The 19726-nt window shown below is 49.6% G+C and overlaps 2 protein-coding genes across 7 annotated transcripts; one reads left to right on the forward strand and one right to left on the reverse strand.

The window, feature by feature from the left end:
• The first annotated feature begins 3654 nt into the window (after positions 1–3654).
• Positions 3655–15994, forward strand: SPSB2 (splA/ryanodine receptor domain and SOCS box containing 2). 5 transcript variants are annotated; one of them, XM_080812548.1, is made up of 4 exons: positions 3655–3758; positions 13150–13256; positions 13896–14639; positions 15577–15994. In XM_080812548.1, exons 3-4 carry the CDS (start codon positions 13976–13978, stop codon positions 15702–15704), a joined length of 792 nt encoding a protein of 263 aa, XP_080668674.1. In that variant the 5' UTR covers positions 3655–3758; positions 13150–13256; positions 13896–13975; the 3' UTR covers positions 15705–15994. The 5 variants fall into 5 exon arrangements, with proteins under 5 accessions (XP_080668674.1, XP_080668675.1, XP_080668673.1 ...); XM_080812549.1 differs by having other exon boundaries at positions 13150–13238; XM_080812547.1 differs by having other exon boundaries at positions 13150–13224.
• Positions 15995–16096: 102 nt separating this feature from the next.
• On the reverse strand, positions 16097–19622 carry TPI1 (triosephosphate isomerase 1; the record flags this gene model as incomplete). 2 transcript variants are annotated; one of them, XR_013967336.1, is made up of 8 exons in its annotated part: positions 16097–16390; positions 16516–16692; positions 16783–16870; positions 17308–17393; positions 17700–17832; positions 17907–17991; positions 18095–18218; positions 19397–19622. XR_013967336.1 is itself a non-coding variant. In XM_080812544.1 (7 exons), the coding sequence occupies 7 exons, from the start codon at positions 19620–19622 to the stop codon at positions 16574–16576; spliced, it is 861 nt and encodes a 286-aa protein (XP_080668670.1). In that variant the 3' UTR covers positions 16097–16573. The 2 variants fall into 2 exon arrangements, 1 of the variants encoding a protein (XP_080668670.1); XM_080812544.1 differs by having other exon boundaries at positions 16097–16692.
• Between the last annotated feature and the right edge of the window lie 104 nt (positions 19623–19726).

Here is a 19726-nt window from a genome sequence, read left to right on the forward strand (position 1 = left end):
TCCTTTGCCCTATGGAGATTTCATTCTAAAATATTTACATTATCTGGGGTGCCTGGGTGGCTCAGTGGGTTAAAGCCTCTGCCTTCAGCTCAGGTCATGATCTCTGGGTCCTGGGATCCAGCCCCACATCCGACTCTCTGCTCAGTGGGGAACCTGCTTCCCTTCCTCTCTCTCTCTCTCTCTGCCTGCCTCTCTGTCTACTTGTGATCTCTGTCTGTCAGATAAATAAATAAAATCTTTAAAAAATTTATTTACAGGGGCGCCTGGGTGGCTCAGTGGGTTAAAGCCTCTGCCTTCGGCTTGGGTCATGATCCCGGGGTCCTGGGATCAAGCCCCATATTGGGTTCTCTGCTCCGCAGGGAGCCTGCTTCCTCCTCTCTCTCTCTGCCTGCCTCTCTGCCTACCTGTGATCTCTGTAAAATAAATAAAATCTTTTAAAAAAATATTTACAGTATCAACATATTCATTCATTTAGTCAAGTATATATATTGAGCACTTGCTATGTACTAAGCATTTTGGTAAGAGCCTAATAAAATATTGTATGCTAATGCTCAGAAGGAAACTATTTTCATTTGGAAAATCTATTACAGGGGGGCTTGTCTGGCTCAGTCTGTAGAACATGCGACTCTTGATCTTGGGGCTGTGAATTCAAGGCACCAAGTTAAGTGTAGAGATTACTTAAAAATGAAAAAATCTGTAAAAAGTGAAAAAATCTATTATGATTACAACCTGACTTCAGACATTTCAATTTAGTTTATTGGCAAATTTTTCCTTACAAGTGAAATGGTAAGGAGTGGAATTGCTGTATGGTTTGGTAACTTTATATTTAACCTTTTAAGGAACTGCCACACCATTTTCCAAAGTGGCTGTACCATTTAATATTTCCACCAGCAGTGTCTGAGAGTTCTAATTTCGCCACATCCTGGCCAACAGTTGTTGTTATCTGTGGTTCTTGACTATAGCCATCCTAGCGGATGTGATGTGGTGTTTTGTCGTGGTTTTGATTTTCGTTACTCCGATGGCTAAAGATGTTGAGCATTTTTTTATGTGTTTATTAGCTATTTGTGTATCTTCTTTGGAGAACTGTCTATTCAGACTGTTTATTTTTTAGCTGGGGTTTTCAGTCTTCTCATTATTGAGTTAACAAACAGAACTTTTATATTCCTAGGGGAAGCATTGTGCCCAGCTAAAAAAATTTCCCAGCCTCCATTTCTGATAGGTCAGTGACATATTAGTGAAGTCACTGGGGGAAACTTTGAGAAGGTCCCTTTTTCCTGCTTCCCTTCCTCTTATGTACTGTCTAAAACAGGAATGTGATGGATGTAGTCCTAGCAACTATGTGGAACCATGCGATGACCCTGAGAATATAAGCCATGTGCTAAGATTCTAGAACAAATGTAGAGAGCAGCCTGTGAAACACAGAACATCATGAAGCTGTTATACCAACCTTGAACTGCCTCTCAAGATTTAATTTTACAAAACAGAAAATAGTTTACACCACTGGGCTTGGGGGTGGGTCTATGTTGTCGCCAAATGCAATTCTTTTTTCTTTTTTAAGATTTTATTTATTTGAGAGATCACAAGTAGGCAGAGAGGCAGGAAGGAGGGTGGGGGGAAGCAGGCTCCCCACTGAGCCGAGAGCCCAATGCAGGGCTCAATCCCAGGACCCTGAGATCATGACCTGAACCAAAGGCAGAGGCTTTAACCCACTGAGCCACCCAGGTGCCCCCAAATGCAATTCTTACCTGATGATAACCAGTTATCTCAAAACTTAGTAGCTTAAAATGACATTCATTATCTCAGTTACTGTGGATCAGGAATCCAAGAGTGGCTTAGCTGGGCTTCATCCAGCTGTTGGAAGGGGCTACAGTTATCTGAAGGCTTGACCAAGGCTGGAGGATTTGCCTCCAAGAAGGCTCACTGCTATGACTGCTGGCAAGATAGTTTCTTGCCGGGGTGCCCAGATGGCTCAACGGGGAGCCTGCTTTCTCTTCTCTCTCTCTCTGCCTGCTGCTCTGCCTACTTGTGATCTCTTTCTGTGTCAAATAAATAAATAAAATCTTAAAAATAAAAAAATATAGTTTCTTGCCATATGGGTTTTTCTATAGGGCCACCTGAGTGTCTTTACAATATGGCAGTTGGCTTCCCCCAGAGCAAGTGATCAGAGAAAGAGACCAAGATGGAGCCACTGTGCCTTTTATGACTTGGTCTCCAAAGACACGTGCCCCTTCTACTTTATTCTGTTCTTTAGGAGCTAGTTGTTAAATCCAGCCCACACTCAAGTGGAGGGGAATTAGCTTTCACCTTTTCAATGGAGAAGTATCAGAGAATTTGTGGGCATATTTTAAAACCTTACCTGGATACAATAATGTTTTGTCCTTTTTACATGCAGAGTATCTTTTCCTAATTGTCCTTATACTTGGTTTATAGTGTCACCTTACAGAAATTTGATATTTGTCTGTGCTCTTTACTGCCAACTGCTTCAGTAAGGCTTCTGAATTGTGTGTCTGGTTTAGGAAACCCTTTCTCACCCCCAAGGTTATGAAAAGATTCTTTTGTATATGTTCTGGTACTTACATTTTTTTAAAGATTTTTATTTATTTGAGAGAGAGAGTGAGATAGAGCAGGAGCAGGGGGTGGGGAGGGGGAGAAACAGGCTCCCTGCTGAGCAGGGAGCCCAATGCAGGGCAGTATTTACACTTTTGGAAGTCTTTAATTCATCTGTAATAATTTTTGTGTAGAGTATAAGGTAGGGATCTAACATTTTGCCCAAAGAGGGGCCAATTTTCTCAGCATAATTTATTGATTAATCCCATCTTTCCCTACTGATTTGAAATGATGCCATCTTTATCATATATCTATGTTATAAATGATACATATGTTATATTTGTACATATAGTTTCTGGACTATAAATACTTTCCATTGATATATATATATATATGTATATGTGGATATATATATATATATATATATCACTATTTCAGCTCTAGTACCACACTGTCATAACTATTGATTTTTTCCCTATATGTCACATATCCTCCTACCTTATTAGTTCTAATACAATAGACAGCCTGTCTATTGAATAGAGAGAAGTGGAGGAATACAATAAATTTTAAGATGGGAAGTTCTTAAAATAGAAAAAAAATACACATACACACACATTTATTTATATATGAGAGCTATATGTAGTTAATCATATACCATACACCACATATATATTCATATATATGTGTGTGTATATGTATACATATATATGTTTCCCATTTTTCAGATTGAAATTATACTCTAGAGACTAAGTAACCCCTATAGTTGTAATGTGCTACTAAATGTTTAACAACAGGCACTCCAGGAAGAACAAAAAGCCCTCATCTTTACCATTTGCTAATTTCTCTGGTGTAAATACTCCCACCATGACTGATTTCAAGAAGTAAATAACTTCAAGGGCATAGATAAGAGTAAAATTGTTAGGGGCTGAATTTGACCCCCTCCCATCCATATTTTGAAGCTTTAACTGCCAGCACCTCAGAATGTGACTGTATTTGGAAATAGGCCCTTTCAAATGATGATTAAGTTAAAATGAGGCCATTAGGGTGGGCCCAAATCCAGTCTGACTGGTGTCAGTTTGAGAAGAGGAAATTTGGACACACAAGTGCAGTGCACAGTGAAAAAGACTATGTGAAGACATGAGAAGGAGTCATCTGCAGGAAGAAACCAAACCTACTGACCCATTGCTCTTGGACTTCTTGCCTTCAGAACTGTGAGAAAATTAATTTCTGTTGTTAAAATATCCAGTGTTTTGTTATTGCAGTCCTTGGCAAGCTAATATAAAAATATGGTAAAAATAATTAGAAAGTGATAACTTGTAAGTATCTTTTTTTTAAAAAGATTTATTTATTTATTTGCCAGAGAGGGAGAGCAAGCGAGAGAGCGCACAAGTAGGCAGAGGCAAGCAGAGAGAGAGGGGGAAACAGACTCCCCACCGAGCAGAGAGCCCAATGCAGGGCTCCATCCCAGGACCCTGAGATCATGACCTGAGCCGAAGGCAGAGGCTTTAATCCACTGAGCCACCCAGGCACCCCCTCATAAGTATCTTTTATTTTTATAAAAATTATAATTTATTTAGGGGTACCTGGCTGGCTCAGTCGGTAAAATGTGTGACTCTTGATCTCTGGGTTGTGAAATTTGAGCCCTATGTTGGGTGTGGAGATTACTTAAAAAATAAAACCTTAGGGGTGCCTGGGTGGCTCAGTGGGTTAAAGCCTCTGCCTTCAGCTCGGGTTGTGGTCCCAGGGTCCTGGGATCGAGCCCCACATCGGGCTCTCTGTTCCTCGGAGAGCCTGCTTCCTTCTCTCTCTCTCTGCCTGCCTCTCTGCCTACTTGTAATCTCTATCTGTCAAATAAATAAATAAAATCTTTAAAAAATAAAAGTTATTTAAATTATGAGATTAAAAAAAATAATGGCTGCCTTGGGCACGTGGGTGGCTCGGTGGGTTGAGTGTCTGCCTTCAGCTCGGGTCATAATCTCAGGGTCCTTGGATCAAGTCTGCTCAGCGGGGAGTCTGCTGCTCCCTCTCACTCTCCCTTTGTGCTCTCTTTCTCAAAAAATTAAAATCTGGGGCGCCTGGGTGGCTCAGTGGGTTAAAGCCTCTGCCTTCGGCTCAGGTCATGATCTCAGGGTCTTGGGATCGAGCCCTGCATCGAGCCCCCGCATCGGGCTCTCTGCTCAGCAGGGAGCCTGCTTCCTCCTCTCTCTCTGCCTGCCTCTCTGCCTACTTGTGATCTCTGTCTGTCAAATAAATAAATAAAATCTTTAAAAAAAAGACTTAAAAAATTAATAAAATCTTTTAAAAAATGGCTGCCTTTAACATCTGGCTTACAGAATTCATGAAAAATTATCGGATCTCACAAGCCTGTGCAACCCAGCTTCAGCATACCATTGCATATTCTGCTGAAAATTTCTATTTTCAACCAAGAACTCTTTTTCTCAGTGCTGGGCTTATGTAGCTAACCTCCTACTTCAACATTTATGTGACTCACAGACATCTCAAACTTAACAGATCCCAAAACAAGTCCTGTATCTTTCCCCCTAACTCTGTTTTTCTTCAGTGCTCCCTGTATCAGCATTCGGATGTTCAAACCAGAAACCTTGGGGGTCATCCTTGTCCTTTTTTTTTTTTTTTCCCTCCCTCAATGACTCTTTTCCCCACTGGCCTCCCTGTGAGAAGTGTGACTCCATCTACTCTCCGACTCCTAGGATACCTTTCTGACCTTCGTTATTGCACCCATCCACCCTTGGACCAGAAAGTCCTCTTTTCAAGTTTTCCCACCATGAAGCCCCTTCCTTCTTCAGGGGATCTCACTTTTCTGTGTGGAAGTCCTGCTCATCATCATCTTGGCCTCAGTTAAATGTGACTTCCTCAGAACGGCCTTTCCTGATCCGGAATTTAGGTTAGGATCCCCTCTTATAGTTCCTGGCCTTTCTCTGATAGCAGTGAACACAGTTCGTCTTTATGTAAGAATTTGTGGATCCTCAGGTTTGCGCCCTTCCAGATGTCATTAGGATTCACTAGGAGTAGACGCCCTGAAGGATATAAAGGTGGACAGAAAAACTGGAAAAACTCGAATCTGTATTTTTAAAATTAGCAAGGATAAACAAAAGCGTATTAGATTTGGCAGGAAAGGGTTTGGGTGGCTCAGTGGTTAAGCGTGTTTCTTTGGCTCAGGTCATGATCTCAGGGTCCTGGGATCATGCCCCACATTGGGGGGGGGGGTCTCTGCTCAACGGGAAGCCTGCTTCTCCTTCTCTCTCTGCTGCTCCCCCTGCTTGTGCTCTGTCAAATAAATAAAATCTTTAAAAAAAAAAAAAAGATTTGGCAAGCAAGACATTTGATGACTAATCTAGGCGAGGTTGGCAGAGTTAAAGACGTTGTGGTTATTATAATAGGTGTGTGTGCTCCTTTATACTAGTTTCTAACATAACTTGGGTGTCTCCTACTGCCGGCCTCCCCCCTCCAAGGTGAACAAAAAAAGTATCTCCTGTAGAGGGTCCCTAAACCTCTTCCCTGATAGCTGCAGGAAGACAGGGAAGCAAGGAAAACTGTTTGAGGGATGGACAAGTGGACCCTTTACATGTAAAGAAACTGGGGTGTAAGCCTCGATTCGGAATCTGGCAGAAGCACTAGGCCCTCCCACCCCTCTCTGGAGCCCCGGACCAGAACCGCCCCTCCGCGTCCGGGTTAACAGCCCCTGCCCGCCAAGCCCGGGCTTTCAGCTTCGAACCCTCGCTTCCGCCCTAGGGCCTTTGTTCCGGCGCAGAACGTTCCAGACGCGCCGGAAGGCGGTTGGCGGGAGGCGGGAGCTGCAGTGCAGGGGTGGGCCCTAGCTTGAGGGCTCTGGCCTCGGAGGTGGCGGGTGGGTGGGAGCGGCTGCGAGCAGCCCCCGGCCACGGATGCGGCCGCTGGGGGGCGCGCGAGCCCTCGTTCGGGCAGGCCCCGCCGCCCCCGCCTCCGCGCACCAGCTCACATGACCGTCCACGTGACCGCGGCGCGTTCGGGAGTCCGCGTCCCCGCCTGCCGCGGGCTCTGCGGCCGCTACCAAACGAGTACCCGGGGCGGTGGTGCGGGGCGGGGCGTGTGGCCCAGGCTGACACATCTGCGGTCGCCATTTCGTCGCTGCCGTTGTGTTTGGCGAGTGGCTTCTCGTTTCTAAGTCCTGATGCTGCCGTTTACCAGCTCTGTAGTCTTGGGCGGGTCGTTTAACGTTCCTGAGCCGCGGCTTATGAATCTTAAAAATTGGCATATCTTGGTCGGGAGGACTTAATGACATACAGTGGGAGTTTCATCGTAGACGCACTTAACGTGGACTGGTTAAATAGGGCAGAAGCTTGCCAGCCACCATTCCGTGCGAGTGACAGATGGGAGACGAGACCATGTTCTGTGTGGCTCCAATTCTGCGCTTCTCAGTGCCTGTTACCTTAGGAGGCTGACTGAGATTCTAGAATTGTGTTTTTAAAACTGGGTTCTAGGGGCGCCTGGGTGGCTCAGTGGTTTAAGCCTCTGCCTTCGGCTCAGGTCAGGGTCTCAGGGTCGAGCCTCGCGTCGGGCTCTCTGCTCGGCGGGAGCCTGCTTCCCCCTCTCTCTGTCTGCCTCTCTGCCTAGCTCTGATTTCTCTCTGTCAAATAAATAAAGTCTTTAAAAAAAAAAGTTTAAAACTAGGTTCTAGAGTTTTCGGATGCCTCTTTTCTAATAGGACCCGTGTGAAGGCAATCCACCCATTTTACCAAAGGCTGGCATGTCCTCCTCCAACTGGCACATAAAGGACCTCAAGAAATCCACATGTGCAGTCAAGGTTCAAAAAACTTGGGAACCCGGGGCATCAGTTTCTCGTGTAACTGCTATAGTGACAGCAAAGTACATGTGATAAACCTTTAAGGAAGACTGAAAGAGCACTAAACTTCCTGAAGAGAGGAACCAGGTATGTGAGCCTAACAAACAATGGCAGTACATGGCAGAAAAAGAAAAACTCTTGGTCTCAAGCCAGAGTTCAAGCCTCCTGCCAGAGAAGACAGCTTCAGAGGGAAGGATTTCAAAACCACCCAAAGATGGCATAACATTTAGAAACCACTTCAACTTTTAAAATGTGCAAACCATTGGTGGGGCTGTATCTGTGGAGAACAGGGAATAAAACCCACCCAGAGCTATTCAAATAAATTACTGGCCAAATGGCTCTTTTCTAGAATATGATGAGGCTGGTAGCTTCTGGGGGGAAAGGGCCCAACTGTTTTTATGTTTCCAAACTAGAAACACAAGGCTCTGGATTGAAAAACAATGACCTTGTGACCACTTCTGTCTCCCTCTTTCATTGTGGTAGTGTAGCCCAGTATTTAATAAGCCAAACATGTTCCATGGGGATACCAATGCCAGTACCCTAAAAACAAAACAAAAGAAAAAAACCTGTTTTCACTGCAGTGATTAAATGCAAAGTGCTAGGTGACCACGGCACTTTCCACGATTGGGATTTACAGTTCTATATTCTAGAAGTCAAGTAGGACCTCATAGTGAAAGGCCTTGGCTTTAGTGTGGCTCACAGACTGCACTGCCATCCGAGGTACCAAGCTCTTTAGAAGCGTGCTCCTGAAGACATCAAAGGCTACCTCTCCCCAACATTACCGGTGTCCTTCACTTTGCTAACCTAAGCAGAATCTGCTATTTCAAAGCCACATACATGAGGCTGAGTGAGATTCCCCTCTGACTCCCAGAGCCATGAGCGCTGACCCTAATCTAAATGTAATGAGTTGGATGGGTTGGACATTCTTCTGTGTTTGGCCAGTTACATCACTTATAGTAGACAGTCATGGCAACAATCAAGCTTAAAACAGATCATGCATGTTGAGAAGAATGTATTTAGGATTTTAAGGGTTTTCTATTAACAAAGAAGGGAAACATTGTTGGAGTGGCCTAGCAAGCCGATCATGTCAGCTTTGTGGGAGAAATTGAAGAACTTCTTGAGAGCCACAGAGAAATACTAATAAGAAGGATGAAGAACTGATAAAATCATCCCAGAAGACAAAGATATGAGAAACAGGAAGGGAAGGCCAGATCGCATCTTTGTAAATATGTTAAAATTTCTACAAAAATGCTGAAATACCTGATTTAATCCGCCCCGCCCCCCCTTTTTTAAAGTAGACTCCACACCCAGCGCAGAGCTGGAGCTTGAACTCACAACCCTGAGATCAAGACCTAAGCTGAAATCAAGAGTTGGATGCTTAACTGACTGAGCCACCCAGGCACCCATGATTGACTTAATTTCTGAATAAAATCTCTGTGGAGAGAAACCAGAAAATTAAATGTGGTTAACACTGTATCCCTATAACTCAGCAGTTCAGTGTATAAGTATGCACCCAACAAAAATGCATGCCCAGGTCCACTAAAAGACTTGTATAATAATGTATGTACATAGGAGCTTTTCCTATAACAGCTAACAACCAAAAACAACTCAAATGACCATTAACAGTAGAATAAATTGTGGTATGGCCATACAACAGAGTAATGTAAAGCAATGAAAATAATGAGCTACCATTTCATGCAACAAGATAGATGACTCACCGTCCTAATGCTGAGAAAAATAAGTCAGGCACAAAAGAATATACGCTCTATGGTATTTTATGAAATTGAACAGACAAAGCTAATCTATACTAACAGGTCATATAAGAGTTCCCTTTAAGGATGTAGTGTCAGGGAAAGGGCAAGAAGGAGCCTCTGGGATGCTAGAAATGTTCTGGATCTTTTTGGTGAGGATCATACAGCATATGTAAAAATTCATTGAACAATTTAAGATGAATTTACTTTATAGTTGCTACATCTCAAATAGAAAGTAATAAGATAAAACTACTTGTAGCATTATGTAACATTTGAGCGAGTATCAACAAGTGTTTGAGCAGTTCAAGATTCAGTGGTAACAACTGGTGAATACCATGTTTTAAGCAACCAGCCCCTGAGCAGGGGCACTTCCCAACCTCGAACTAGAGTCAGCCATGGCTGAAGCTTTCCCTTTGTGCCATAAGCCTTCATCCACCACAGTCATGATGTCCTTTTTGTTATTGTCACACTGACAAGAATATCCAGGTTAGGTGGATGACAGGTTTTAAGGTTCACATCCTTCTTTTGATACGTTTTCTTCGTCTTCAGTTAAAATTACGAAATTTTAGGGGTGCCTGGGTGGCTCAGTGGGTTAAAGCCTCTGCTTTCGGCTCAGGTCATGATCCCAGCACCCTGGGATGGAGCCCCACATCGGACTCTCTGCTCAGTGAGCAGCCTGCTTCCCTTCCTCTCTCTCTGTTTGCCTCTCTGCCAACTTGTGATCTCTGTCAAAAAAATAAATAAAATCTTTTAAAAAATAAAATAAAATAAATAAAATAAAATCACGAAATTTTATTCATGCACCATTGTATGATACTCCTGCTACTGTATTTTACACAAAACCAAAATCTGCTATATCTGATAGGTTCAGTAAGGGATTTTCAAGGGTAATTCTGAGACATGGCTGTCACCTTCTCTCTCCCAACTCTCTATCTTTGCCCTTTGTTTTACATAGCATAGTGTCTGACATACAGAAACTGCCAGTTCAGCCTCTTCAGCCTAGACTCCCACCTCCCACAACCCACATGAGCTCTCCCATCAAAGTTGCCAATGACCGAAAAAATCTCATTAAGTAGTCAAACCTGAATTTTCTGCTCACTGTGTCCTCCTTAACCCTCTTCTCACTCTACATGCTCTCTCTGGGGCCCCTCTCTGATTCTCATAGTTCAGCTTCTGACTAAAGAATGTCACACCTCCCAAATTTACTTCTCTAGCCCAGGCCCCTTACTACCCCTCCAGACCTGCAGTTTTCATGTGTGTGCTGGATGGTTCCATCTGGTTGTTGCTCAGACACCTCAAAAACATGTCGTAAAGTGAACTCACATCCCTCCCCCACTCCCCTGCCCCTTTCCAATGGCTTGTCTTTCTGTCATTTCCATCATCATTAGTGGTACCCCCTTCCAACAGTCTTCCAGGGTAAACCTTTTCTCTCACCTCAGCATCTAATCAGTCACCATAACTTGCAGTTTCATCAGTGTTTCTTGAATTTTTTTCTTCCTTATTTCTTTTTTTTTAAGATTTATTTATTTATTTGACAGACAGAGATCACAAGTAGGCAGAGAGGCAGGCAGAGAGAGGAGGAAGCAGGCTCCCCACTGAGCAGAGAGCCCGATCCCAGGATCCTGAGATCACGACCTGAGCCGGAGGCAGAGGCCTTAACCCACTGAGCCACCCAGGCGCCCCATTCTTCCTTATTTCTAGTGCCTTATTTCAGGCTCTTGACACTCATCACCCAGGTGGCTGTAACCAGTCTCTTTGCTTCTAGTTCTATTTCCCCCAAAACCTCCTTTATGTTGCTGTGCCAGGGTGGTTTAAAAAAAAATTTTTTTTTTTAAAGTAATCTCTACACCCAGCATGGAGCTCGAACTCATGACCCCAAGATCAAGTGTTGCATGCTCTACCGACTGAGCCAGCTGGGTCCCCTCATGGTGGTTTTTCTAAGATGAGTATCTGTCCATGTTTCTCTCCTGTTTCCTTCGTATGTGTCTCCATTACTGGCCTGTCCTACAGGAGAACATTTGCATTCCTTAACTTGGCCAATAAGGCCACTGTCATTTGGCACTGACTTCTGTAGGCTTGTCTCTCATGGTTTCTTTCTAGCTGCAGGAACCCCGAAGTTTTCAAACTTCCCCAAACCCATCTCCTGCTTCTGCCTTTTTTCATGCTGACCTCTCGGTCTGGAATGATTTCTTCATGTAGCAACCCTAACCCAACCCCCATCCTGCAGAACTACCTCCTGGGCCCATTCTTAGTCATTCTTTAAGATTCAGCCCGGCGTAACATTCCAGGACACCTGCCTAACTGCTTGATCCCTGGTTAGGAGTCCCATCCTTTTGACTCCCATAAGACTTTCTTTATTCCTCCATAATTTCATCCACTACACGATAAACTGTTTTATTTTGTTTTTATTTATTTGACAGAGAGAGAGATCGCAAGTAGGCACAGCGTCAAGCAGGGAGGGCGGGGCAGGGGGCGGAGCAGGATCCCCGCTGAGTAGAGAGCCCGGATTTGGGGCTGATCCCAGGACCCTTGGATCACGCCCCAGGCCAAAGGCAGAGGCCCAACCCACTGAGCCACCCAGGCGCCCCAATAAACTGTTTTATAAATGTCTTGTCACCTCCTTGGGGATTCACAGTTGCATCTTCCGTGCTTAGCATAGATGATTATATTTGAACTCGAACCTGCTCTGAGTTCACATGTATATAACCTCACCGAATCCTCACTATGGCTTATGCAGTAGATACCAACAGTATCTCCATTTTACAGAGGAAGAAACAGGTATTGGGGAAGTTCAGTGGTTTGCTCAAGGTCACACGCAGACTGGCCTTCAGGCATTCATACCCAGTTAGCTTGGCTCCACATTTGGCATCCTTCATCACTATATTACATTGCCCTTCTTTTTTTTCTTTTAAGATTTTATTTATTTTGGAGAGATAGAGAGTACAAGCAGGGGGAGCAGCAGAGGGAGAGGGGAAGCAGGCTCCCACTGAGCAGGGAGCCCGACTCGGGCCTCCATCTCAAGACCCTGGGAGCATGACCTGAGCCAAAGGCAGATGCTTAACGACTGAGCCACCCAGGTGCCCCTACATTGCCTTTCTATAGCGTGAATACCTAGTAAATGTTAACAATAATAGTTATGCTCAGTGACTGTATAATAGGTACCAGACTCCGCTAAGTGCTTTACTTAGATTATTTCAGCTCCACAACAATCCTATGAGGTAAGTACCATCATATTTCCATTTTACATAAGAGAAAACGGATTTGGGGCGCCTGGGTGGCTCAGTGGGTTGTCTGACTCTTGATTTTGGCTCAGGTCATCGTCTCAGGGTCCTAGAATGGAGACTCTGGAGGCCGGGCGTGGGGGGGGGCAGTGTCTGTGCTCAGCAGGGAATCTGCTGGAGATTCTCTCCCTCACCCTCTGACTCTCCACCCCTAAAATAAATAAATAACTTAAAAAATATTTTATTTATTTATTTGACAGAGATCACAGGTAGGCAGAGAGGCAGGCAGAGGAAGAGAGAGAAAGAAGCAGGCTCCCCGCTGAGCAGAGAGCTCGATGCGGGGCTCGATCCCAGGACCCTGGGACCATGACCTGAGCCGAAGGCAGAGGCTCTAACTCACTGAGCCACCCAGGCGCCCCAATAAATAAATAACTCTTAACAGATAGAGAGAAAAATGGTTTAAGAGAAGTTTGTTGAAATCTCCCCCAAGGTCATAGGGTTAATTAGTGACATAGCTTCACTCACAACCAGTCTTAACCATTATACTCCACCATATGAGACCAACAGTTTGGGAACGGACTGACATCCAAGATGAAGACTAGAACAGCACCGAGCCCTAGGACACCTACCTCTGAAAACAGAGTTCAGAACCTCAGGCATAGAACAGACCGACTCACAAGTGGGGCAGAAAGAGACCAGTCCAGAAACAGTGACCCAGAATCAAAGGGACACAGAAACAGATTTCAGCACACTGAAAGCCCCTCCTTGACCCCATGCCCTTCCTCTCTAGGAGCTCAGGAGTCGGTTGCTCAAGCGGCTCAAAGGTCTTGACGATGGAGAACACACTTCCGGGGATCCCAAAGCGGTAAAGAGTTCACTGTGAGCCTCAACAACCAGGTTCAGACTCCTTTGCGGCCGAGAAGGGTTAACCAGAAGGGAGGGCCTCCACGCGGGGGTGGGGCCTCGGGGCGGGGTCCACAGGTTAACCGCCCGGTATAGGCTTTAGGGGGGCGGGTCCTTGGGGCGGGGCGCGCCCTCCACAGCTGCGGTCGGTCTGAGGTGTTAACCGCCGGCGAGGAACACCCCGTGGGGGCGTGGCCGCGGGGCGGGGCGCGACCTGGGGCGGCGACGAGAGGGTTAACCGCCCCGGTGCGGGGGGCCGTGGGGGCGGGGCATGGGGGCGGGGCGAGACGGGGGAGGTGCTGGAGGCGGAAGCTGGCGGCAGCGCGATTCGGCCACCTTTGGCTGAGTTCCTATTGAGGCCCGGTGACCTCCGGGCCTGGGAAGCCAAGCGAGGTTCGGGGGCGGTGACTGGGCACGGGATGGGGAAAGGAGACGGCCCTGGGGAGGTCCAAAGGGGGCGAACTCGCGAGAGTCTCGGGAGACCGAGACAGATGGGCGAGGGCAAGGTGATGGGACAAGAGGGAGGGGAGGGAAGTGGTGGGCAAACATGCGTGAAAGGATGAGGAGCCTGGGCGAGGAGCCCCCGCCGGGATACGGCACTTGAAACCCTCATTTCTCCCGACTCCTCTCTAGATCAATCCGGTGCGGGAGCTCAACTTTCAGAAGAGAGGCGCGCCAGGAAGACTCGGGGATTCCTTCAGCTCCTCACCTTCATGGGCCAGACGGCCCTGGCAGGGGGCAGCAGCAGCACCCCCACCCCACAGACCCTATACCCTGACCTCTCTTGTCCCGAGGGCTTGGAGGAGCTGCTGTCTGCTCCCCGTCCTGATCTGGGAGCCCAACAGCGCCACGGCTGGAATCCCAAGGACTGCTCAGAGAACATCGAGGTCAAGGAAGGGGGGTTATGCTTTGAGCGACGGCCCGTGGCGCAAAGCACCGATGGGGCCCGGGGTAAGAAAGGCTACTCGAGGGGCCTGCACGCCTGGGAGATCAGCTGGCCCCGGGAACAGAGGGGTACCCACGCCGTGGTGGGCGTGGCCACGGCCCTCGCCCCGCTGCAGGCTGACCACTATGCGGCGCTGCTGGGCAGCAATAGCGAGTCGTGGGGCTGGGACATTGGGCGGGGGAAGCTGTATCATCAGAGCAAGGGGCCCGGGGCCCCCCAGTATCCAGCCAGACCTCACGGTGAGCAGCTGGAGGTGCCGGAGAGGCTGCTGGTGGTTCTGGACATGGAAGAGGGAACTCTGGGCTACGCTATTGGGGGCACCTACCTGGGGCCAGCCTTCCGCGGACTGAAGGGCAGGACCCTGTATCCGGCAGTAAGCGCTGTCTGGGGCCAGTGCCAGGTCCGCATCAGCTACCTGGGCGGAAGGAGAGGTGAGCCCTGGGGCAGATGTGGGGAGACTGTTCTGTTACTGGTGGCTGTGGTATGGGATGGCAGTTCGCGGCACACCTTATAAGAGCAGAGGGAATGGGCCTTCATCTGACCTGCCTCCTACTTGTATTCAGTGCGGGGAATGGCAAAAGGGCTTCACAGCTGCTACTTAACTGTATCCCAGCAGCAGTAGAGATGAAAGTGAGGCTCGGGAAAGCCATTTGCTACTAGTGGTGAGTGCTCAGAACAGAGTGAGGTGCTCCAGGGCTTTCTAGCAGATAACAAGCTCCTGAAGCAGGAGGTGCATAGAGTTAAACGGATGCTGGACTAGCTGTAGGAAGAGGATGGACAGTGCCAAGCACCCAGGGTGTGGACCAGATCTCCTGGGATCTGACCTGTCTGTGCTATTTCCTTCTAAGGGGCCTTTGAGGCCCTGGGCAGCTAGAGGGAGAGCAGGGAAGGAGGAAGGGTGTTCGTGTGGGGCCTCCTCTAGAAAGGATGGGGCCCCCAGCCTCGGGGCTGATGGAACTTCACCCTGCTCTGCAGTTGTGCGCTCAGCAGAGGGTGGGTACCTCTCCCCCATGGAGAGTTACTCGAGAGTGGAGAAGTGCCATCCTTCCTCTCACCTCATTATTCTCGACTCCAAGGCTCTATGCAATCCAAGCCTGGATGAGCTCCACTCTGGTCCGAGCTGCCTTGGCCTGTTGCTTTGGGGGCAGGGGGGAGCTTAACTAGAGCTTCACCCCCAGCGGACTGGGGGTGCATGAGATCAGTGATGCCTACCACCGCAAGAGCAGGTGTGGAAATTTGGGGTGCCTTAGATCCTCTCAACCAAAACTCCAAGCAGGAAAGCGGAAGGGAATTTGGGCAGGACCCTGTAGTTTGAGGTCTGGCTGGTGGCTACATCCAAACTTACCTTCCCCTCCTTCTCTCTCCCAGTGGAGCCACACTCCCTGCTGCACCTGAGCCGCCTGTGTGTGCGTCACGCCCTGGGGGATACCCGGCTTGGCCAGGTATCTGCTCTCCCCTTGCCCCCTGCCATGAAGCGGTACCTGCTCTACCAGTGACTTCCTGGACACCACAGATGGGACAGCACAGATGGCGCTGGGGCCTTGAGGCCACCCCTCCCCTGGGGGGTGGGGCAGCAGCATTGCTGGCCTAGACCAGCTGCTTTTAAGCCAGTGAGGCTGGGGGGAGGTGAGGCTGGGCCCCTACCCCAACCCAAGCTCTGGGGATCCCACAGCCCCCGAGCTGCCCAGAGGGGTGGATGGGAGGGAGCTGTTATTTGAGGTTATGGCCTCCTGGTACGCAAGACTTTTTTTTCAAGTAAAAACGGTAAGAGATGTGCTATTGCAGAAACCTTTTTGTGGTATTTTTCTGTACAAGTGTTCTGTGCTGCCTCAGAAAGGAAAGAGAGATGATTCGGGCAAGTACAGTGAAGGAGGACACGCCACAAGGCTCAGTGCCAGGTGTTTATTGCCCCCCACACGTGGGATTGCTCACATACACAACACACACAGGCGTTGGCATCACGGGAGAGAGCAGCACCTCTGGCCTCTGGGTGAAGGACAGGGCGTTCTCTCAGCCCCTGGCCTCAGGGAGCGGGATGGGAGACGAGGATGGCTTCTCTCTCCTGCCCTCACTGGTCTGAGGGGGCCCAAGAGCAAATGCCACCCTTCCATCTCAGCCACGGCGAAGCCACCTTGGTGACATGTTTCGTTCCAATCGTTTGTTACGTGGAGAAGAGATTGGCCTGGTCCCAGCCATTACAGGGGAAGGTGTAAACATTAAGGAAGAGGTATACTTTGGCCACAAAGGGGGCGACACCATCAGAAGCATGTGTGGGGTGGGGGGTGGGGGAGGAGCACGGTTACTGACCTCCTGAGCTATCTAGTCCCTGGCTTAGCAGGAAGAACAGGGAAGACGGCCGGGGGGCTTATTGTTTGGCATTGATGATATCCACAAACTCTGGCTTGAGAGAAGCCCCGCCCACGAGGAAGCCATCCACATCAGGCTGGCTCGCCAGCTCCTTGCAGGTTGCTCCAGTCACAGAACCTGGGAAGGGAGAAGAAAGAGGGAATAGTCAGGGATAGGCTAGGAGGTCCGAGTCCACCCCTGTATCAGGTGGGAGCCAAACCCACTTACCTCCATAAATGATACGGGTGCTCTGAGCCACGGCATCAGAGACGTTGGACTTAAGCCATCCGCGGAGCTTTTCGTGTACTTCCTGGGCCTAGAACAAGAAGCCAGATGAAGTAAGCCTTTTCCTGCCTTTCACTCAAAGGCTAAAAGACCCTGGGCCCCAGTGAAGAGAGGCAGTGTGGTTTCAGGGCAAGAGCCCTGAGATCTGAGTCAGAATGCCACAGCTCCAGTACCACCCAGACCCTGAATGGATGTCCTTGGACAACTCACTCTACTCTGGACTTGGGGATTCCTGTCTTTACTATTATTATTTTTAGGTATTTTATTTTTTTAAAGTAATCTCTACACTGAGCATGGTGCTCGGACTCCTGAACCCAAGATCAAGAGTCACATGCTCTACTTACTGAGCCAGGCAGGCACCCTGGGGGCTACTGTCTTTAAAATTAGGGGTTGGCTCAGGTGATCTCTACTGCAGTCCAGTCCTGCGAAGGCAGGTAGGGGAGGGGCAGAGCTCCTGGGCTCGGTTACCTGTTGGGGTGTCGCAGTCTTGCCAGTCCCAATGGCCCATACAGGCTCATAGGCCAGGACAACCTTGCTCCAGTCTTTCACGTTATCTGCAGGACAGAGATCACAAATGGAGGGGTGAACAGGAAGGAGCTAGCCAGCCCGTTGCCCAGGGAATCAAGAACGGTGGTGGCCTAGTGCCCCCTGGTGGCTGTTGGAGGAACTCCAAGTGGCATCTATACCATCTGGGCAGGAACAGAAGGTGATATGGAGGATGCAAGGGTTCTCACCCTCCCCCTTCCCCCTTCCTGTATCAGCATGGGATGGGGATCAAGTCAGGCTGCAGGGCATCTGACCCCACCCTCTGTGCTTCTGTAGCCCTGGTCAGGCTCAAAGGTTCCCTTTTCCAGAGTTACCTGCGATGACCTTGGTTTGCTCGAAAACCACCTTCTCAGTGATGCCAGCTTCCCTCTCATCTAGCTTCTCCCCAATGCAGGCAATTACTCCAAGTCCTTCTGCCAGGGCATGGGCCACTTTCTGTCCAATCAGCTGTTGAGGAACAGATTTGGTGACACAACCCTCTTGGAATAAGGCATCTTTTACCTCCCTTCCTGGTTACTAACCTCATCTGACTCCCCAAAGACGTGCCTTCTTTCCGAGTGCCCCAGGACTACCCACGTGGCTCCACAGTCTTTTATCATGCCAGGGCTAAAGGAAGAGAGAAAGGCATGTTTCAGCCAAGAGCCCACCTGTGGCTTTCCCCTCAAAAAGGGGAAGGTCCCCACAGGCCCCCCTCCTGCCTGCATCTCACCTGATCTCCCCAGTGAAGGCCCCGTTCGTCACTTTGTAGCAGTTCTGTGCGGCCACAGCAATCTTGGCATCCAGCTTCTGCCTGGCAAAGTCGATGTAGGCGGTGGGGGGTGCACAAACCACTTCTGGAGAGTGGCAATGATGGCACAAGGGAATGAGGTCACAAAGAAGCCATTCTCCAGGCTCCATCCCATGTTCGGGAGAGCCCTCACCTTCACCTTATTTCTCAGTTCTGCCTTCCAGCCCTTTTCACTCCAGCAAGATCATCTTTGTCCACTTCCCAGCCCTGGCTGGGCCATACCCAACTCCTTGAGCCTTCCAGGTGTCCCTGGGAGGCCATGGCCCTCGCCCTGCCCTCTGCTCTTTAACAGCTGTGGTTCTGATTTCCCCAGGCTATTCTGGGCCTAGGCACCTCCTAGACTCAGCATTCTCTTGGAGCCAACCACGCCTCCCTTCTAAAATAGTCCATCCCTACCACCCACAGGCAAGGATTTTTAGCAAAAGCAAAAAGGGCCAACTCCTGGGGTTTGTATTGGGGTCTCTGGGGAATAAACCAGGGCTTCTTTTGATCAGGCCGGTGTTTCTGTGACCGAGGTGAGTGGGAGGGTAAGGGCCGAGGACAGCATTCTTTGCCCGTGGGTGGCAGGGGGGGTGACAAGTTCATCGAGGCCTTGCGTTTTCCCATTTTCAGCCTGCAGAAGGCTGTAGGATCGCTCCTCATTCCCCAATTGCCCATCTTGTTTGGAACCTGCTCAGCCCCTTCGTGGGAAGGCAGGCGCCATCCGGGCCAGGGAAGGATAGAGCGGAGAGCTCAGGAGGCCACCGCCGCCCGGGGGTGGGGGGACTCGGCCCGCCCAGCAAGGCGCGGGGAGGAGTCGCGGGCTACGTGCGGCGGCGCACGGAACAGAAGGACGAGGGGGCAGGTAGCAGGATCCCCGCACGCAGGCTCAGCCTCCCCCCCCACACGGCGGGGCTGTCGCCAGCCTCCCGTGATCGTCCGCAGGGGCTCCGTTCCTATCCCCGGCTCCCGTAGGGTCCCGGACCCAAGTTCGCCCATGGTGACCCCAGAAATCCTCTCCCGCCCCACGATCCGAGGGCACCCTTACATGTAACCCGCCTTTCCCCCCTCGACCCACCCCCGGTATTGCGGCTGCGGGGTCAAAGTCCCGACCCCCACCCGCCCTCGCGCCCAGCCTTGCATCCAGGTCCACGCGCACACCCGGCTAAGCGGGCTCGGGAGAGGGCGCTGCCACGCCCGACCTCCCCCAACCCCGGCCCCCGCCCCCGCCCGGGCAGGGCTTACCGGTGTCGGCCGGCACCTTGGCTGCGTTCAGAGTGGTGATGAGCTCCCCCAGGTTCTTCTTCCGCCCGTTCATCTTCCAGTTCCCCCCGACGAAGAACTTCCTGGAGGGCGCCATAGCTCTGGTGCCGACACCCTGAAGGTCAGAAGCAGCGCGCAGCCGCTGCCACTGGCCGCTTATGTAGAGCGCTGTGAGGCAGAACTCCGCCTCCTCCCCGCCCTCGGCCATGGTTAGCCCGCCCCGCGCCTGGAAGCCCCGCCCGCCGTCGCTGTTGCAATGCTGGGATGTGACCCCTCCCCCCTTATTGTAGCAACGTTCCAGGGGTGTCCGGG

This window comes from Martes martes, assembly GCF_963455335.1.
Source record: "Martes martes genome assembly, chromosome: 8".
NCBI classification, from domain to species: Eukaryota; Metazoa; Chordata; class Mammalia; order Carnivora; family Mustelidae; genus Martes; species Martes martes.